Source organism: Bidens hawaiensis, unplaced genomic scaffold (genome assembly GCF_021521415.1).
Source record: "Bidens hawaiensis isolate Kalapana, Puna unplaced genomic scaffold, B.hawaiensis_p1.1 tig00009413_1, whole genome shotgun sequence".
NCBI lineage: Eukaryota > Viridiplantae > Streptophyta > Magnoliopsida > Asterales > Asteraceae > Bidens > Bidens hawaiensis.
The window spans coordinates 399,267-420,931 of NW_027491695.1; the positions used below are offsets into that span (position 1 = coordinate 399,267).

Here is a 21,665-nt window from a genome sequence, read left to right on the forward strand (position 1 = left end):
TTTCTTGTAGTTCTGCTTCTTGCTCTAAAAAATAGGAAAGACTTGTCTGAAATAGTTGGCTTGGTCCGACCAAGAAAGATAGGGGACTCTTTTGGCATTGCTTGGGTCGAGTGAAGTAAAGACTGGCTACCTAGAATATAAAGATCCCTCACTGCACACTTTAGATATATGTTTCCTTCCAATCAAAGATGGCAAAGCGCCTCTAATCTAAAGGCCAAAGAGTGCTCTTTGACCTACTACACATCCTTACTCATAGTATAGTGCAAGTTTGGTTTGGATATAGCAGGACTTGAACCTGCGACCATTCGGTTAAAAGCCCAATGCTCTACCAACTGAGCTATACACCCCAAAAAATATGTAGCAATAAATAAGGATTGGTGCCGAAAATCAAAGATGGCGGGGCCCCTCTTCATCATATTAAAGGGGCGCGGCTTTGTATGAGGCTCTTACTGCAGAGCAAGAAAAGAAAACGTAAGGGCGCGTGCTAGCACTCTTGTAAGAAAACAGCCTAGCTAACGCGCCCCTTATTGAAAAGTCATGGATATTGAATGATCGATATGAGAATGAAGCGCTCAAGCTTTCGAAGAAAGCCAGCCTTACTCAACAAGCACCTTTCTTAGCTTAGTAAGGTTGCTTGTTTCCACTCATTGAAGATTCTCTCTACAAAAAAGGTCAACAGGGGGGGGGGACTAAAATGGCTCTCACTGACACCATCTATGAGAAGGTGAGGTCGTATTTATTTCCAGCCGCCAAACGGTTCGCCTTAAAGCCTTAAAGACGAAGAAGGGGAGGAGCAATTATCAAGGTAATTACGGTCTTTGTTGGCTGGGGCGAGCACTCTCTTTTCTTTGTCAAATTCCGTCTTACCAAACAAGACTGACTTCTTACCAACCCACGAAGGGTTGTGAGGCTGGACCAGGTACGAAGAATGAATCTATATCTGTGCACGGAAGGGCCGGCGGCCGCTCAACTTTTCGAGCGCAATGCAGTGGTATTGGTTCCGCTTCGACAAAGGTAGAATTCCTGGTCTAAGGTCCTATATAGTAGGTAGCAGGTATGTTCATTTTTGCTCCCGAGCGAGAATGAGAAAGAGCCGATGCACCTTCCTTACTTCTACGTACATCGACCTTGACTTGACAGATTCATCCAATTGAACCCAAACCCAAAGGAGGACCACAAGCTTGGGGCTCTACGAAAGAGAAAGTCTCGGCATTAAGAAAATGGGGTTAGCTGTGAAAGAAAGAGCCCGACATTCATTTTGGAATATTCATAGCTGAGTTTACTAAAAGAGGGACTAGCTCATCATAGTGATTAGAGGACACCTCTGATCGTTCACCTCTAATGTGACACGTTCCCTCCCAGTTTGATCAACGGGATCAGTCGGCTAGAGAGCGGGACTATTCTTCTTCCGAGGAGACAAAGTAATATTTTGTACTGACCGAACCCTCAGTTCGGAAGTCTTCGTCAACATGCTACAAAGCTCCAGTCTAGCGGTTAACTTGATGCGGGAGAGGCATGAGTGCAGTTCGATCTTGTGGTGTATTCCTTTGTAGTGAGTAGGGCCTATTTCTCGTTGATCAGTTCGCCTCCGCTCTATTGAAATGTCTCCATTCCTACGACGGTTTTTTTATCAATGAACCCGTGGATAAGTAGGCCTTTCTGGCAGACTGATCTTCTGCCGAGTTCCTTCCTTTGTAGTAAAATCTGATGATACGCTTGGGCGATATTACCTACCAAATAAAAGGCCTGCTAGGTGATCGAAGTAGCTCAGGTCAGCGAGGACTCACTCACCTACTCCTTATCTAATACTTTCTTCTATTTACTGAATTAAAAGGGTGACCCGCCGCGTCGGGCTATAAGATAAGACACAGGGTACTTGACTGGTGAGAAAGAGCTTTCGTAAGAACTGGAAGATTCTTGTATGTACGATGACCCTATCTTCCACTACTGGGGGACAGTTGCACATAAAGGCCGACAGAAGCAACCTTTCTTAGCGCGCTTTTCAAGCGCTTAGCTTCTGCTAGAAAAGGGCGGCAAGGCCATAACGTAAGTGAAGTCGCAAGCCTAAGCCAAGAAGGTACGAATGAAGTGACGGGCCCTTTTAGAGATAGGTGCGGCTTTCTTGTGGTAGTTATTGCGAACATCTCTCCTCTTCTTTTAGCTTGCACAGCTTGCTTACGCCTTAGGCACATCTATCTTTCTTAGTTTCACGCTGGCCTAATGAATTGAATATGAATAAAAGTCAGTCTTTTAGTAAGCGTGTATAAGCAGTTGTTTAGTGTATAAGCAATTCTTTAGTGGTCGCATCGGTATGATGGAGGTTGGTTGAAGATGATGTTACTCAGCGTTTAGAACTAGTATTGAAGTGAATGAATTAGAAAGAACGAAGAAGTAAGGAAATTAGTCGACTCTTTCTTGAACTATATTATTAACAGACCTTCCCCTCCACACCAATTACCAGTTTTTCTCCATTCCCCTCATATATCGTCGTAACGCCCTTAATGCTAGATTTGAAAAAGACTTTTCATGTCATTCCCATTTAGGTCCGATTAGGATCCCTCCGTTGTTTTCTTTTCCTTCCGCACCTTTTCCTCGAAATGAGGAAGAAGATGGTACATTTGAATTGTATTATTTAAGTGCTTATTGCTTGCCAAAAATTCTACTTCTACAATTGGTAGGTCACCGGGTTATTCAAATAAGTCGTGTTTTCAGTGCTTTTCCCATGTTACAACTTCTGTACCAATTCGGTCGGATCAGAATGGATCGGTTAAACATTCCATTAGGGAGGCTGGTCTTGACTTTTCCAGTATGGTATTCATTCTCGTTCGGCTCTTGGAATCACATCCAGCAGTGGTGGGAACAGCTCGCAAAACCCAACCACTTCACCTACTTCATTGCCCCCTACCCTTTCTCGTACCTCTATTGAAACAAAATGATTTCATGTTCTTTCATCAATTGGTTATTCCTTTCCGTTCGTATCTCTTTCTCCAATTTTGGTCTCATTTAGTTTACAAGATTGAATGGCCAATTCTCCTCCAGACCCTTGATTCGATTGTTTTCTAAGAAGGTTGAGTCGGGTATGTAAGCCATGTATTTGGGAGGAACTTAAAAGATTGGCTTTCAGTTTTTTTCACCCTGTTTTGTGGTCATGCAGCTATTTCAATAAATAAGAATATAAAATGATATATAATAGAAGACTTTTTAAGAAGAAAGATTCTATCAATGTTTTAAAAACTGGTATTTTATTAGTACCGGATTGAGCTAAAAATGGTACAACCGGTTGAACCGGGTTATAATGGGATGTTCAACCGGTTGAATAGTTTACCTTATAATTTTCTATAAATGTAATTTTAATCCAAAAATAACCCAAAACTTAATGATTCTTATAACAAAAAATAATCTGAAAGTTAATTCATATTAAAAAAATAATGCAAAAGCAATCCATTTTAAAAAAACAGTCCTAAAGTTTACACATTTGAATGTTAATTGTTCGGTTAAAAGTATTTTTGAAAAAATATGGGCCGCAAATATCAAAAATTTCTCGTGCTTAAAACCGATTTGCCTGTAAAAACCGGTATTTTAGACAAAAACCGCCGGTACAATGTTCTAGCAAACTGGTCATAAATACCGGACTCAAAATACCGGCCTAGAATGCGGAATCCGGTTTAACCGGTTCAACAGGCCGGTTTGAACCGGTTTTTAAAACACTGGATTCTATATATGTCCAATCACCAGTGGTGGTGGGACCAACCAAGATGTATGTCGTCCAACCCAACCTCAGACTCTTTCTTCCCGACCTATTTTACTCTCTGGCCGCAGTTATAGTTATTTAGGTGGTATCCCGATATTAAAGAGATCGAATTCCTCCGGGGAACACACGAAACAAAGATATGAACTAGGTAAATAGAAATGGAAAAGAGATGTTTCTAATTCATCAAAATGAGAAGGTTTTTCTACATCCATATGATCTACTAAAGTAGATCGGTATTGCCTATATAATAAAAGCAGATCTTGGTCCATGGAATCCCAAGAAGGTAAGAACTCCAACCTGTTCGATGCTTCTTCGGCCATATATGATATACAAGTGGGACCTGCACTATGCGCAAGTTGTGCGAAAAAACGCTTCTTTTTCCTGGTTCTGAAACAACTTGGGCGAAATAGGGTTCTACCGGGAAACCATCGATTTCTTAGTTTTCGCCATTGGTTATTTGTCGAGTGATATACATCTATTTATACATCTCGAATCCCGTGTAAAGTTGTGTTTCTTTAATGTTTTGAGTTCGGTTTGATTCGTATTTCGTTTATCTTTTATTAATTTAGGTTTTGAATCAAGTATTAAATGTTTATTGTGTTTTATATCGTTTGGTGTCTTGAATGTTAAGCTTTAATTCTTTCTATCATTTCATGATAAGTTTGAGTTCGTTTTGCTCGTTAATGATTACATGATTATTCCACTTAGCGTTTCGATTTGTTTTCATGTAGATGGTGATTTGTAAGTCAAGAAAAAGAAGATCTAGAAGCTTCTCATCGTTACTTGGAGTTCAAGAATGAGTTTTAACAAGATCTAGCATGAAATAACATGGAAATTTCGTTACCTCTCCCTAAAGCACGCCGCGCCGCGCGACGGGGGTGGCCAGGCCCGGTCGCGCGGCGCCTAGGCCTTCTGGTCAACATATTTTTGCAAGTCCAAGCCCGTTTCTCGCTATATAAACTTAAGATTGCAAACCTAGACGAATTCAGGCTGTACTCCAGCCGATTTTGAGAGAGAAACCAAGGTGTTGAAGGTATTTTGAAGCTAAGAATCAAGAAGGATCAAGAGCTCTTTCAAGGAGGTGTTCAAGGATCAATTGCTAAGGGTTTTATCGCTCTAACTTTCATTCCTTGTGTTTGATCCCGGATTAACAATCAATAACAATTAACAGATCTCAGATCTGTGAATATCCGATTAATACTATTAAAGATCTAGCTCATAATTAACCTTGATTTAATGTTATGTATGTGTATATATTATCAATATATTAGATGTATAACGTTAAGGTGAAGCTTGAGAGAGAGAGAGAGATTACTCAAAATCCTTTCTATTATTCTCAAAAACTTACATTAAAGTGAACAGTAGTTCACTATATATATAGAAGGTGATCTGGTTCGCTAACATCCCCTAGCGAACCAGCTTCCCCTTCGTTACATAAATTAATATAACGAACCACCCCCTGATTCGTTAACATCCCCTAACGAATCAGGATGGAATACATTATAATATCTTAGTTCACTAACATCCCTAGCGAACTAGACTTAACCTTAACGAACTAGTTAATAATAAACATTAAATATTACATTAATTAATAAATAAAACATTAACGATAAATACAAAGACTCTAGACGCAAAACCGTGCACTAACAGACACCCCCTCGTCTTGAGCTCTTTGTCTTTAACTTATTTAAAGCGCTTGGACTGCCAATCTCTGCAACTATGAATTCCATGTTCATGACACACACGAACGACTCGTTGGAATTGCATAGCCAGGTCGTAATCTTCTTGGCGTTCAAACAAAATCTGCTTCCTGTGTAGCACGTCGTTGTCTGTCTCTAATAAATTAACCAACCACATTGGGTCAATTATCTTGAGGAGCTTAGTCTGCAGTCCTCGACCACGAACAATAACGGCCTCGCCAGTACGATTGCCATAGTACCAACGGTTGAAAGACAGATAAATATCTTGAGGCATTTTCTTCACAGGAACCTTTTTCATCGTCTTTGGTGGCTTCACTTTCAAGACAAGTTTCTTCCAGCCGGTCCTTGGATCAATATCATCAATGCGCTTACGTCTTGGGACCTGGGGTTTGAAGAATTTGAAGCCATGATTGACCTCGAACAGTAAGTGTTGATGAAACCACTCAGCCATTCGGTGACCCCCACGATTGATAAATGGACGTCTCGCGAGGGTACGTACATCCCAACGCGGTAGAGTTAAAACATCCATTATCCTCTCGTAATACTGGACACCCTTTTCCCACTTTACTATACATACCTTAAGGTCAGAGTCATAAGCCCATGAAACAATATCACCGTGTACCTTTGAAACAGTCTTGAAGGTAGTCACCTGATTAGCCTCAATCCAAGAAGCAGCAGTATCTTTTCTTTCTTGATCTACATAATGATAAGCACTGATAATTTTACCCAGTTTCTGAAGTTTGAACCATCTTTCTACGTCCTCATCAGTCACTTCTTTGAGTGAAGGAACTGTTCGCTACACAACCTTTTCCAGGTCATCCTCAGTCTCTTTAATTACTTCTTCATGAAATACCGGAGCACCTTGATCAACGTTTGCGTGTTGGTAAAAGTCCGGGTACTCTTCAGCTGTAACATCCTCCATCTCAATCTCTTCATCCTCATAAATAAAGTTTGTGTTCATAAATAACGGATCAACTTCCAATTCTTCCTCAGTTATAACTTCGACATCGGGCTCAGTCTCTAAAGCAGTCAACTGATCGTCATTCAGCCCAAGCAAAATCGAAATCTGCTCCCGTGTCAAGCAGTCAACTAATCACAAACTCACCAGCCTCTATCTCATCTTTGTTTACCACACTACAAACTACCCCTGATCCATCAACAAATACCACTGTGTTAGCTGCAATCATTTCAATTGGCTTAGCAGCTGTTGGATCTTGATAAATAATTATCTGCTTGCTCGAATCATCACCGCCACTAACATCTGCACCAGAGGATGAACCATGCGATTGTTTAGGCTCACCTCCTGCATCAGAATCGTCAGGATCATCATCGTTATTCTTAAGTTTCTTGAGGGCGTCTTCTTTACAAGTTAGTTGTAAAATCAACTCTTCTTGTTCTTTTAATTTCACCCCCTGAGACTCAACAATCGTACGTAACGACTTAGTCTCTTTTTGACAAAAAGAAATATAACTCATCATTCGTCGTTGATTCTCCATGATTCGTTCTTGAGTTTGACGGTCAGCTGCCATTTGATTTTCATATAGATGTAGCAGATTTAACAGCATTTCAGTTTGACGACCTAGTGGAAAGTTGTATACGGATGGATGAACAGGATGAACAGGTCCTTGAGGCCGAGTAATTCTCATGAAAGAGACATCACTAGGCGGAGGTGGAGAAAGAGTAGTTGTTGGTGTAGGAGGAGGTCTCATTGATGTGGTAGACGAGACTGTAGACAACACAGCAGGAGGCCTCGGTATTTCGGTTAACGCCATTTGAGGAATAAGACCGAGCCTCTCATGTGACACCATCGTCGTCGTCAAGGTGAGCATCAGAGTGCTAGTAGTTAGCGGCACCGCCGAGCTTTGAGGAGTTGATTGACGTGGTGGTGGAGTTCCAATAATTACCCTAGCCCTAGCAGACACGCGGGGCTTCTTTGATGGTTCACCAGTAGCTACAGCTTTACCCTTTCTTTTTCTTTCCAGCTGAGCTTTCATGGTGGCAACTAGAGCAGCATCGATTGCATCCTGTTGTTCTTTAGGAGCACGTTCACCAGCTTCACCATCACCATCACCATCACCATCATCATCTCCACCATCATTGTTCCCACCTTCTTCCCCTTCACGCTCGGAATCCGAATCATCGTGGATCCAGCGCTCATTAGGAGGACATACGTAATCCGGATTGATTATATGACCATCATCCGTTTATCTTGTGGCTTGTCTTTTCTATAAATTAACATACGATGCACCGTTTCATCTTTCATATGTTCCATATCAAGAACATCGTTCACCAACGATCTATCAATCACCAAATTCAGAATCAAATCCTGAATAATTAGCTGTAAAAAGCGAGGGTACATCAAGAACTTCTTTGACGGTAGAGTTTGCTGAACTTGCTCTTTCAGATGATCAAAGATGAGTTTTGAGTAGTTGAAGGGCTTGTTCAGGATTAGAGCAACAAATGCCGACTGCAAACTTATTCTACATTCATCAAAACCACCGCGACGTCCACTCATACAATGAAGTAAAACATGCAACAAATACTTGTATGGTGGACACAACCCATTCTTGTTCAACATAGATTTACGAATATCACCTCCATAATTCAAACGTGTGAATAAACCCCTAACCAATGTCCTGTCAAATTCACTCGGGTTATCATCATTATCGTCAAATTGAAGTACTCGACGAATGACCTCAACATCAATCGTAATTGGAGTCTGATTAATTGTAGCTCGAACCCAGTTATCTGCTTCAACATATTCCGCCGTGTTCCAAAATTGTTTGATTATACTAAGATACACTTTAGGTTTAGCAGTGATTGCATAGTATATCTTTGAACGTCGCAAGAAAGTTAACATAGCTCCAAACGTTCTCAAATCAGTCACATCGTGATCAACATAAGCACAGATGTTGTGCTTCTTATCGAATGGCAGTAAGATCACTTCAGCTTGTTGATCTTGTTGTTGTGGTTTTCCTTGTGGAGGTTGTTCTTGTGGTGGTTGATTTTGTTGTTCTTGATCAGCCATGTTTTACTGTATTAAGAAAACCGAATATAAGAATAGATCTCAAAATATATAATCAAAGATATGTGTAATTAATATATTTACGTATTAGACGATTTAAATCCTTTAATTAAATTAAATGAATTTAATTAATGTCATTCGTTAGGAATCACTCTGATTCGTTACAATAAGATAACGAATCAGGCAATTCACTATCAAGTAAATATCTTAACGAACTGAACATAGCGAATTACTATTTAATTTTAACGAACTAAACTCTAGTTCATTATATTTTAAGCGAAACCAAATCTGATTCGTGTAACATCTTATTCGCTTAGCTAGTTCGTGTAAAATCTTAACGAATTAGACACGAAACAGTTCCAATTCGCTAAGACTAACGAATGGTCATAATTAAGACTTGTTTTTTGACTTCATAAAGTCAAGGTCAAAATTAGGATGAACACAGATAGTCAACCAGATGAACCCGAAAACAATTAGGCCATAACTATCGTCGAATCATCACAATAATGAGCTCATTGTACTCGGAATTACAGTCGTAATCGAAGATGAATGAGATTAATACTCAAAATCTCTAAGTACATAGGTTAGACGAACCTACTGTAAACACCAATATCACAAAACAATAATTAACCCAGCAAACAACAATCAAATCATTAATGAAGCCCACCAAGGGTATCGGAATATGATTCCGATCACAATGACATCAAAATCATACAGTTATTATCATAAATTATACACAAATGGATTTCAAAACATCGGAAACCCTTAAGCTCTTAAAAGTTCATAATTTAACTATCAATTCGTAGCCATTTTTTACGAAAATTATATCGCCATGATCGGCTATACCTTAGACACTCAAATATATCCTTGGAATATCCAAATAAGAAAGTTGAGATTTCAGAGAAAATTTGAACAGGGTTTATTAAAGATGAAGGAAGAAGGCGAACAGTGGAAGACTGTTCGTTTTCTTGTCTTATATAACAATGCACGCAACCCAAGGTACAACTTGTACGAATCAGACGATTCGTTTAAATTAAAGTTAACGAATTAGCCCATTTGCTAACTCAATTCATTACCTTATGTTGGCGAATCGCTACTTGATTCGTTAAATTAAAGGTAGCGAATCAAGACATGATTCGTGTCATGATTTGTTAAATATGCATAACGAAGGGATGATTCGTTACAGAGTGCGGAAGCGAATTAGGTTAGCGAACCAGAGGCTAGTTCGCTAAAGAACCACCTCGTTCGTTATCCATAAATAACGAATTAGATTGTAATTAAAAAATCTTTTATTTAATTTTAAATTAAATAATTAAATGAATTAAATAATTAAATAAAATAAATAAAATTAGGTTATCGAGAAACCTTTTATCCCGACAACCAAATACCTTAAAAAACGTTTCAGTTTTCCGAAACATAACTTAAAACTATTTAAGTATTTTGTACAAAGAAGACGAAAATAATTTTTGGTATTTTATAAAAAATAAAGAACGTATTTACAAAAGAATATCCGGTCCAAAAAAAATAGACAATCTTTTTGTGTTTTTCAATGATTTTTATCAAAAGTGGTACATATTTTTGTATTTTTGTTGAGTTTGAGCAGAGAATCATAATGACTAAATTGCCCTTCCATCACAGTTTTATATTTCAGCGATATTATGACTGACGATAAGTCGGTCATTGGTATTGTTATCCACATAAATCTAATAACACACATTCAAGTATTTTTGTGATATGATTAATTTGTTCAATTAAAGCACAGAATATCAGAAACTATCAGCCTCTAATCTCGGTTCAAGCTTAATTTGATTTTTGCCAAATCACCCTAACTTGACTTAAACCATTATATTGTTGATCAAAATTTTGATACCGATTTCGAAATTTTATGCAATGCATCAAGTTTCCTTTACTGTGAGTGAGTATGCACGAGTCCATCTGTTGGCTTACATACATTGTATCCCCTGGGGTCCGTTTCTTATTGGTATTAAGACGCACGCAAGGGATGAATAATTGTATGACTAACAGCGGATTTTGATCAAGTCAGTAATTTAAATTGTATGAAGTACAGAGGTGATCAAGTTTAATGACTTTGGGTTTGCTCTAGAAAGCGAGTGAAATATTCATGCTTATGAATACCCAGACGGTTAAGCCGCATAAATACTCACAATGTCCAGAATCTTAACGCTTGTTATTTGCTTTAGTTTATTTTTGGGTGATCAACAAATATAAGGCTTAAGTATGACTGGTTATTACATTACTGCCATCCTCACCAAGACTTTTTCTAGAGACTAACACCCCTTTCAATTTGGCATTTCTTTATGTTTATATCACATACTATACTCTACTGGGTTGTTTTAAGATCTACCAATGCACCAATGCAATTAAGCACACAGTCTTTTAAGCTTACTTTTTTCTGAATTTGGGGTCAAGATAATCAATGTACTATCATGTTCTCTTTTTGGTTCAAAAACTCAAAATTTTGAGGAGCATAAAGTAAATAAAAGATAAATTTAATCGCCCCAGTTAATTTAAGTTTATAAATACATGGCTATCCATCAATTCACAAGTGAATAATAGGATCAAGACATGCAAGCATGCTTCACAAACTTAAATAAGCGACATAATTTTCAGCGAGAAAATAATCTAAAAATCTTTTTGGTTTTTCTCTATACAAACTTTAAAAACACAATATTTTTGTCTTTTCAAATTTCTTATAAACAAAATAACTTTCACAATCTTTTTGGATTATCGGATTTTTCTGTACAAAACATAAATCACATTCTTTTTGGTTTTTCAAAAATTTTAAAATGTTTTTGGTTTTTCTAAATATTTAAACGAAAAACATTAAAGAACAGAAATCACAATATTTTTGAATTTTGAATTTTTAATGTTTTTGGATTTTATCTAAACAATCGAAAAAACACATTCTTTTTGTATTTTCTAGATTTTCACCCCCTAAAACCAAAATAAATTTTAAAAGAAAAATATGACAGAAAATAAAGATAGTCATCCTTGTTTAAGGATATCAGCGAGGGTCTTCAATCCGTTTAAATCAAGCAAAAATTTAAAACGTGTTTTGTCAAAAGCTTTAGTAAACAGATCGGCTTTCTGAAAATCAGTATGTACTTTCTCAAGATCGATTAATTTCTTTTCATAGCAATCCTGTATAAAATGATATCGAATTTCGATATGTTTCGTTTTAGAATGTTGTACGGGATTCTTGGTGATACTAATAGCAGCAGAATTATCAATCAAAATAGGAGTAGTAAGAAACTTCAAACCGTAGTCACGAAGATGTTGTTGTATCCACAAAACCTGGGAACAGCAACTCGAGGCTGCAACTTACTCAGCTTCGGCGGTTGAAGTGGAGACCGTTGTCTGCTTCTTACACTGCCAGGAAACAAGCCGGTTTCGTAAAAATTGACATCCCGCAGTCGTTGATTTGAAATTGATCTTGCATCCTCCATAATCTGAGTCTGAGTAGGCAGTAAAGTCGAAAGTATCATCCTTGGGGTACCACAACCCGATGTCTGGATTTCCCCTAAAATACTGAAGAATTCTCTTGACTGCAGCTAGGTGAGTCACTCGTGGACTTGCTTGATACCTAGCACAAAGACAAACAGCAAACATAATATCAGGGCGAGAAGCCGTTAAATACATTAAAGAACCAATCATGGCACGATAGAGGGTAGGATCAACGGAATCCTCCAATTCATCCGGTGATAAATTGTGCCCTACTGGAAGAGGAGTAGAAGGGATTTTTCCGACAGAAATCTTGAATCGGCTCAAGACGTCATTCACATACTTAGTCTGGTGAATAAAATTTCCGTGAGCAGACTGATGAACCTGCAACCCTAAAAAGAAATTCATCTCTCCCATCGAGCTCATCTCGAACTTTGTTTGCATGGACTTCTCGAACTCCTTACACAATGTGTCGTTTGTAGACCCAAAAATAATATCGTCAACATAAATCTGGACTAGAAGAAGATCATCACCAACAGTTTTATGAAATAAAGTGCAGTCAACAGTTCCTCGTTTGAAGCCATTATATGTCAGATGGTCGGCGAGCGTGCCATACCAAGCTCTCGGGGCTTGATGTAGACCATACATGGCCTTGTTTAATAGGTAAACACGGTCCGGATAATCAGGATCTTCAAAACCAGGTGGTTGTTGGACAAACACTTCCTCGTGTAATTCACCATTGAGAAAAGCACTTTTAACATCCATTTGATAGACCTTAATATTCTTATAAGCTGCATAAGCCAGGAAGATTCGAATCGACTCTAATCTTGCAACTGGAGCATATACCTCTGTGTAATCAATACCCTCTTGCTGAAAAAAACCTTGCACCACTAAACGTGCTTTGTTTCTGACAATCACCCCTCGATCGTCCTTCTTACACTTAAATACCCACTTAGTCGGAATAACTTTCTTAACTCTAGCAGGTTTGTCTATTAAATCCCAAACACCCAAACGTGCAAATTGCTGTAATTCCTCTTGCATAGCTTCTACCCAAGAAGGATCTTCAAGTGCCTTACGAGCTGTCGTTGGCTCAACTTGAGATAGAAAGCAATAGAATTTAGCAATATTCACAATTCCTGAAGAATGTAATTTAGTATAAGCACACAATACGTTATGATCACTTGACGAAGCAACTTGATGACGTGTACGAACGCCCACATCAAGTTCACCAATGATGTTTTCCTGTGGATGATATCCATGAATCCAAAGAGTGGGATTCTCAGGAACAACAACATTATCGAATAAGTTAGTGTAATGTTCACCCAACTCGGGAGATGAAACATTATCACTGTCAAGATCAATAACTTAAACTTCAGCTTGATCATCATCAGAAGAAGTAGAAACATTATCAATAACAACTGGAGAAACAACTTGAGGTTCTTCAGTTGGAGCATCTGGTTGAGCTTCAACATCATTAGAACTTGAAGATCTTGGAATGGTCAAATGATCTTCAAAGTATGCTCGAACCAGATCTTCATCGATGTGTTCAGTCGAAGGAGTGAATGAATTAAATAAACTATCGTAATCAAACATCCAGTCTGGACCTCTCCCTTGAGGAGGAGTTGTGTACTTTTGACAGTCCACATGGTACCATTTTTCAACACAACCAGATGTGAAATTAAAAACCCTTTTCTTTGGAGATGCATATCCCAAGAAATAACCTTCGATAGCTTTTTCTTCAAATTTACCCGAATCCTTCTTCAACATTGTACACGGACACCCAAATGGTTCCAGGTACTTTAAATTAGGTTTTCTATTATTTAAGATCTCATAGCTTGTTTTCTTGAGTCGTTTCACAGTTAGAACTCGATTAAGGGTATAACAAGCTGTCTTCACTGCCTCATTCCAGAATTGGACAGGAAGCTTTGAATCAGCAAGCATAGTACGTGCAGCTTCAATCAGAGTTCTATTTTTCCATTCAGCAACACCGTTTTGTTGAGGTACATAAGGTGCACTATATTCTCTGTGAATTCCCTTTTGAATACAAAAGAAATCCAATATAGTGTTATTGAATTCAGTACCGTTATCACTCCGGATTCTCCTCACCTTTTGTTTATACAGTGATTCGATCTTAGTAATAAGATTTTGCACCAAAACCGGTGTTTGATCTTTTGAACTCATAAATAATACCCAAGAGTATTTTGAATAATCATCAGTCACTACAAGACAATACCAGTCTCCAGAAATACTCGCACGATTCACTAGACCAAACAAATCCATATGAAGTCGTTCAAGAGGAGTATCAATGGAATTCAATAACTTAGAGGGATGTGTCTGCTTCTTCTGCTTGCCCTTTTTACATGCAACGCGGTGATCGGATAACTTAAAATTCTTTAACGAGACACCCTCAACTAAGTCATTTGCCATTAAATAATTCATCTTTCGGACATGTATATGACCCATTCTACGATGCCATAGAATCGAGTCTTTCTCGGTTTCTTTCGAGACAAAACATGTTTCGATCGATGCGGATACTTTAGAACTCATATTTAAGACATAAATATCATTTGATCGTGGTGATCGCATGACAACCATGTCCTCGGGAATAACATAACCCGGTTTCAAGATAAGACATTCTTTGTCAGTAAATATCGTAGTGTACTTTTTATCACAAATCTGCGATACACTCAATAAGTTATGATCAACTTTGTCGCAATAATTTACTTTCTCGAACATAATGTGACCATTTAAAACTTCACCCTCTTGTGTGATCATGACTCCAAAATTCCCTGCAAATGCTACATAACCTCCTTGAATATTTCTTACGTTGGTTAAAAGGTCAAGATTCCCAGTGATATGACGAGAACATCCGCTATCCATGATCCAGTTTTCACCAGAAATGGTCTTGGATGAACCCTTCACACAAACAAAAGTGATTAGTTTAAAAGGGCAGCCCAGGCCTCAGTCTTGGGCACCTTTTGGTTTTCTCTTTGATCATTAACTTTAACAGATTTCAACTGTTGTTCAGCTATATGTGAATAAGTTACCGGCTTCCTAGACTTTCGTCTTAAATAAGCTGCCTGAACAATATTTAAATTCTTGTTTTGACATATGGGCTCAGTTGGAATGAATTTTGGCTTCACTTGACCGTGTGTCTCATTGACATGAAGAACCTTCTGAGGATTCACATTAGAGAACAAAATATGAGTATCATCAGCAAACGACACAGGTCGTTTCAGGATCTCCTTGACCAATGGAATTGGCTTAGATTTGTCCTTTATAAAAGGATGAAGATTCTGATATTTCTGCTGACTACAATTCCTTACAACATGACCTTGTTGACCGCATAAGAAACAAGTTCGCATGTCTACATGATGATGTTGTGAAGTAATTGGAATAAATGATGCAGACGGTTGAAGATGACTCACATTTTTAGTCATCCTCTTAGAAAACTCATCAGATAATTAAGTTTTTTTCTTTAAATAAAAATCTAAATTAGAACAGTTCGAAAAACTTTTAAGTGTATCTGTTCCTGTTGACTTCACAAGTTAACTTTCTTAGCTTGTTTTACAAATTGTTTTGCCTTAGTCAATGGGTCAGATTTAACTGATGTTTTTGTTTGAGCATACACACGTTCAAGTTCTTGAATTTTTGAAGTTTCATTGACAAAAACATTCTCAATAAGTTCAGGTTTGATAATACTTATTGGAATATCTTTTTCAGTGAACATCGTATCCATTCCCTTTAACTTAAAAACTCTAGCCGATGAAGACTTAGAACTCGGAGGATTAATAAAACGCATTAAGTCCTCGTCAGAAATCTTTGGTTTAACTAACTTCTTTTCCCTCACTGGTTTGGTTTTCACAGTTTCTTCCTTGTTCATTTGATATTTGAATGAACCATACACAGCTTCCTCAAACTCTTGAGGTTCACAAAGAATATGATTAGAACTAGGAATGTTCTTATGCTTGTGTATTATCTCAGGTTCAAACACATCCTCAATAATCACTTTGTCAACATTTTCAACAAAGACCTTTTTACTTTCCACATGAGGTTTTTGAGGAGCAACTTGGGGTTTGATTTCAGGTTTAACCAATTTAGGTTTTTCAGAAATCATAGATTCTTTTTGAATCAAATCCTCTTCTTTTCTTGTAAAAGGGTTAATTTTATAATCATTATGAAAAGGTGGTGGAATTTCAACAAAACCAATACCTTTCTTGGAATCTTTTTGTTTTCCAGATACTTCAGTAATTTCATTCAACAGAAAAGATGAATTCCTAAATTTCCCCAATTTATTCTTCAACTCAAGAACCTCATTCTCAAGCTCAGTTATCTTAGAACGATGTTTCAAAATTTCCTGAAACTTTTGGTCATTAATGGTCATTTTCACAGATAACTCGGCTTTGAGATCGTGGTTACTTGTCGACAATGCTTCAATCTTTTCTCGAGATCTCCTTTGAGATTCAAGAGATTGTCGATAAGTATCCTTAAGAGAAGCAATTTCTCTTATAAGATTATCATTTTGATTTTTCAATACTTCTAACTTAGATTTGTTAGATTCACAGTCAACACATGATGTTTTAACAACTGAAGTAGCAGAAATAGAGTTACTAACCTCGTTGATCTTGGCCATACAAGCAAACATTGATTCAGAAGGCTTGTTGCAAGAGTCGTCAGAATCAGATCCAGAATCGTTATCAGAAGACATCTCACTACCAGTAGCATCTTGACAATCTTTATGTAACCCAAACATAGCAAAATTTGCTTGAACATCATTGCATAGTAACCGTTGTGACCAATCAGTTCCATTTGCTAACATTGCTTGTGTTGTAGAAGAAGACGGTTTCTTTTCAGCATCACTTCCTCGTGGTGAAGAAGCATTTTGACTTTGACCACGAGGTCCAGTGTATTCTTTCCTTGGTTTGTCACATTCCTTCGTGAAATGCCCAAATTCTTGACAATTATAACACTTTACTTTTAATTTGTCAAAACCCAACTTCTTATTTAAAGCTGGAAGATCTTTTCCGGTTCTCTGCGTGAATCTTTTAACTTTACGAACGATCATAGCCATGTTTCATTTTAAATCCTTGATTTCTAGATCATATGGATCTATCTGATCATAGTCCTCATCTGTTAAATCACTAGTGGCAATCTTACTACTCACTAAGTTTTCATATGAAGACATAAAAGCTGTCAGAAAAGCAAAATTTTGCCCAGCTTCTTTCATATTAACACTAGGTGGTGTAGCTAATGGATTGGTATTAGTTGAACTTCCAGAACCATCTAAATTATCAGCAGAGTAGAAACAAACTTTTGGATCATTAAACATAATTGATTCTTTTTCACTTGCAGCATGAGTAAGAAAAGCAGTGATTGGAGAGATCGTTGAACTAAGAGGCATACTTCCACCATAGAAAGCTGGATCTTGATTTTTTTTGGAGGATTTTTGACACTTAAGATCATATTCTCTAGCTTCGATCTTTTGTAGAAATTCAAGTGCCGTCAAGTCTTCATTCAGAAAATAATCATTTTCTTTCAAAACCATTAGAAATGTTGAGTAGGAACTTGGAAGCACACTTTTAATAGTGTCAATTTTATCTCTTTCAGAAATTTCCATATTCATCTTGTCCATTTCAGCAATTAAATGATTAAATCTTGTAGTCATCTTTTCAACTGTTTCTCCTTTCAATAAGTTAAAGTTTCGAAACTGAAACTTGAGCATCACTTTCTTACTCTCAGCTGTGTTTCCCATGCTTCTCATACGCAGATGTTGAAATAAAGACGCACATCTCTTGATACTACCAACTTGATGAAAAATATTTTCTGGTAATGCCATAGTCAAAGTAGAATATGCTTTTATCTCGATTTCTAAAGCTTTTTTCTCTTCTTGTGAGTATTGAGAAACGGCTTTAGGATTATACCCAATAGTATCATCACCAATCATTGGTGCAACATAAACTTCATCAAGACAATATGAGCAGTCAAGATGAACAGATCCCAAATGTGCACGAAACCGAGGTTCCCACTTGGCAAAGTCACAGAACTTCATCAAACGTGGACATTTAGAATGTGAACTATCTCGGTATCAAGTTGCAACATCTGTTGCATCAACATGTTTTGAGACGCTAATGCATACATACCAGCCATTTTTGAAAATTTAAGTGTTTAACGAATCAAAGAGTGAAATAGATTAACGAATAGTGAACAGTTATAGCGAACTGTGAATAGTTATAGCGAATCAATCCTTAATGAAGTTAAGACTAATCAGTAACGAAACACCTTAACGAATGAGGTGAGTGTTTAACGAATCAAAAGTCAACTTAACGAGTCAACTTAACGAATCACGAATAAGGTTAACGAATCATCCAAATGGTATAAGATGAAGGTTTAGCGAATCACAAGTCAACTTAGCGAATTGACTAAACGAATCACAAAGGATTAGTTTAGCGTATCAAATGATAATCAGTAACGAATCACTAAGAAATGCTTAGCGAATTAATATAACGAATCAGCTACAGTAGACTAGCGAATCACACTATAGTGAATCAGGTTGTTACGACCGTTTGTAACAAACTCTGACACCTTATGCCACGTGGCAAAGGTTGTTATGACACAAATCCCAAGAAGAACACGTGTCACACGAATCGGTTAATCTAGTTAACGAATTAGATAACACGAACCAATAACTCACACGAATTGATTAACGAACTGGGTAGTGAATTAACACTGTTGATAACGAATCACCAAGAAGAAGATAACGAATTACATTCATCTTCAAATCTTCAAAACTTCAAACGAATTTCCATAAATTTTGAAGATCAAACCCAGAAACTCAACAATACCAAATTCGTAATACAACCTCGTTACTCAACCAAAATGCACAAATAACCTACCAATCTACTCGTAAACCAAATCCGAATCCAATACACATAACCTCGTAACCGATTAACACCTTAAACCAAATCAATTTGATCAAAAACAAACCCCTGTTTCAGACTTAAACCAAAACCAAAACCAAACCACACAAATCCAAATCAAACCTCAATCTCTTTTAATCCACACCTATCCAATACCTTAACCAACACAAATTCCATTCGATCCGTCCATAATTCAACCAAACTAAACACAAACTGATTCAAAATCAAACAAAAACCGAAAAACTTGATAACAATAACAATTAACACATCAAATCAAGTGTAAAGAGCACCAACAGCTCTGATACCACTTGTTTGATCCCGGATTAACAATCAATAACAATTAACAGATCTCAGATATGTGAATATCCGATTAATACTATTAAAGATCTAGCTCATAATTAACCTTGATTTAATGTTATGTATGTGTATATATTATCAATATATTATATGTATAACGTTAAGGTGAAGCTTGAGAGAGAGAGATTACTCAAAGTCCTTTCTATTATTCTCAAAAACTTACATTAAAGTGAACAGTAGTTCACTATATATATAGAAGGTGATCTGGTTCGCTAACATCCCCTAGCGAACCAGCTTCCCCTTCGTTACATAAATTAATATAACGAACCACCCCCTGATTCGTTAACATTCCCTAACGAATCAGGAGGGAATACATCATAATATCTTAGTTCGCTAACATCCCTAGCGAACTAGACTTAACCTTAACGAACTAGTTAATAATAAACATTAAATATTACATTAATTAATAAATAAAACATTAACGATAAATACAAAGACTCTAGACGCAAAACCGTGTACCAACACCTTGTTCACTATTTGTCATGTCTTTCCTCTTTGTTTTTAAGACTTGTTTAGGATTGTTTTTAATAATGATTCTAGGCTTGACTTCATGTCTACCTAGGTTTGATGAACATGTTTGATGCTTGATTCTTGCTTTGGACAATTAATTTGATTATGGTTTTGTTTTATTAATAGTAAAAGACTTGATTTTGCTTTCATGATGCATATGAGTATTTGTTATCTTGATTGATTATTAACTATTGCTTCACATAAATCTTTTATCTCTTGATTGTGTTCTTTAGATTTAGGGTTTATATTTAATCATTACTTGGTGTTTTGATTATTATGATTGAATAGGCCTATTATATCATAGAAGCTTGTTGATTAGGATTTTGAATGTTTTGCTAAATTCCAATAGCTGTAAGGTGAGGAGTTGTTCATGTGTCTTGGTCAATCGCATGCTAGGATAGATTAGTGACAATATTCTTGATTATTGTGTTGATCCTTGTTCATGATGTCATGTTTAGCTTATCAAGTTATCTAGGGTTTAGTGTTTCGTGAGATTGCCTGCCTATGATACTATTAATTAACCCTAATTGATAACTGTAAGGAAATCAATATAACTGATTGCTTAATAATCTAATAATTATTATTTAGGATTTTACTTAATGCGATCAAGGGTTCTTTAGGGTTTGTTAGATAAATACGTTTAGAAATCAGTTCCCATATCATGTTATTTGTCCATTGCTTGATGATTGTTGATGAATGGGATTCTTACCTAGGTAGATTCCTTCTCTGATTGGTTTCGATCTTGTGTTTAATTGTTTATTTCTAGTTTACTCGTTCATTTATTTTTCTTAGTTTAATATTAGTTTAACCCCCCCCCCCCCCTTAAAACATTTATAATAAATAGTCGTGTCGTAAGTCGAGTCTAATTAGTGAATTAACGTAATTTATAGAGTCCTGTGGGTTCGATATTCCGGACTTACTTAGCTTTAGTACAATTGACCGGTTCACTTGCCAGTGTTTTGTGTAGTTGAGTCTTAAGTCTAGTTTTTGTTACTTGTTTAGTTTAGTTAATATTTAATTGACTGTTTTAAGCACATCATTGAGCCACTGGAATGGAATGAGATAAGAAACTCTGGAGATCTTTCCTCTCCTCTTACTCGTAACAGGCTTTCCCTCTGTAGAACACTTCTTCCAAATGGCATAATTGGGAGATTGATTCCTCGATCTTCAAAGAAAACTGACTCCTCCTACTCCTTATTCTCCTTTAGGATAGGATCGTCGTTGGTCCCTCTTTCACTAACGATCTGATGATCTCACCATTTTCTAGTAGTTCTCGCGAACGCGCGAGGGACTATCCTTTCTATTGCTTGCCCTTTCTTTTCACTCTCAAGACAAGGATCTCTCTCTTTTATAAAGCGAAGCAAAGCGCATGGCGCTGAAGCTCAATAAACACAGACGAACATGATGTAGGGCATAGCATAAATGAAACCGCTGATCATTTCATAAAACATATATGCTTTCCCTTTCTCGATGCTTTTTTTGGGTGACTCACCAACCGACCCAGCAGTGATCGATGACATAATGGTACGAACAAATCAAAGTAATTGGATTTGGTAGTTCTCCATGGACTTCTCTCTTTAGCCCTTTGTATATGTTCATAAATGGGTGTGCACCTCCAGAGTTGGGCCGGCCTCCCACTCTCTTATTTTATGCAGCAGTGATTAGCTTAGCTGGGTTGGGTGGATTGTGCAATAAGCCTCTCTCGACCCTTCTTTTATCATACGTCTTTATGAAAGCCTCTCGCCTTTTGAGATCCGGTCCATCATCAACTCAGTCAGATCTTCTTGTTTGCGCGCATTGATTAGGCTTCCTTTAACGGATTTGATCGGCATTTCGTGCCTACAGTCCTGCTGAATTCGACCTTTTATCAGGGAAGTGTCGTAAGGTTAGAGGCGCAACTAGAATAGTTGGCCCTCTTTCTTCTTTTTTTTTTTATCAATTAG

The 21,665-nt window shown here is 37.2% G+C and overlaps 1 protein-coding gene and 1 non-coding gene across 2 annotated transcripts; both read right to left on the reverse strand.

Moving 5' to 3' along the window:
* Positions 1–274: 274 nt before the first annotated feature.
* TRNAK-UUU (transfer RNA lysine (anticodon UUU)) lies at positions 275–347 on the reverse strand. The gene has a single exon. It is a non-coding gene; the product is annotated as a tRNA-Lys (tRNA).
* A 3,420-nt stretch (positions 348–3,767) lies between these two features.
* Positions 3,768–20,924, reverse strand: LOC143532227 (putative mitochondrial protein ymf1). The gene is made up of 2 exons (XM_077027337.1): positions 20,767–20,924; positions 3,768–4,216 (listed from the first exon to the last, which is right to left on the reverse strand). Exons 1-2 carry the CDS (start codon positions 20,862–20,864, stop codon positions 3,826–3,828), a joined length of 489 nt encoding a protein of 162 aa, XP_076883452.1. The 5' UTR covers positions 20,865–20,924; the 3' UTR covers positions 3,768–3,825.
* Positions 20,925–21,665: the final 741 nt, after the last annotated feature.

Excerpts from the sequence above, each read along its gene's own strand:
- LOC143532227 (XM_077027337.1), bottom strand. The coding sequence starts at position 20,864 with ATGCCATTTGGAAGAAGTGTTCTACAGAGGGAAAGCCTGTTACGAGTA. Across the intron at positions 4,217-20,766 it reads ATCTCATTCCATTCCAGTGG|CTCGACAAATAACCAATGGC; the intron begins CTCAATGATGTG and ends AGATGTATATCA.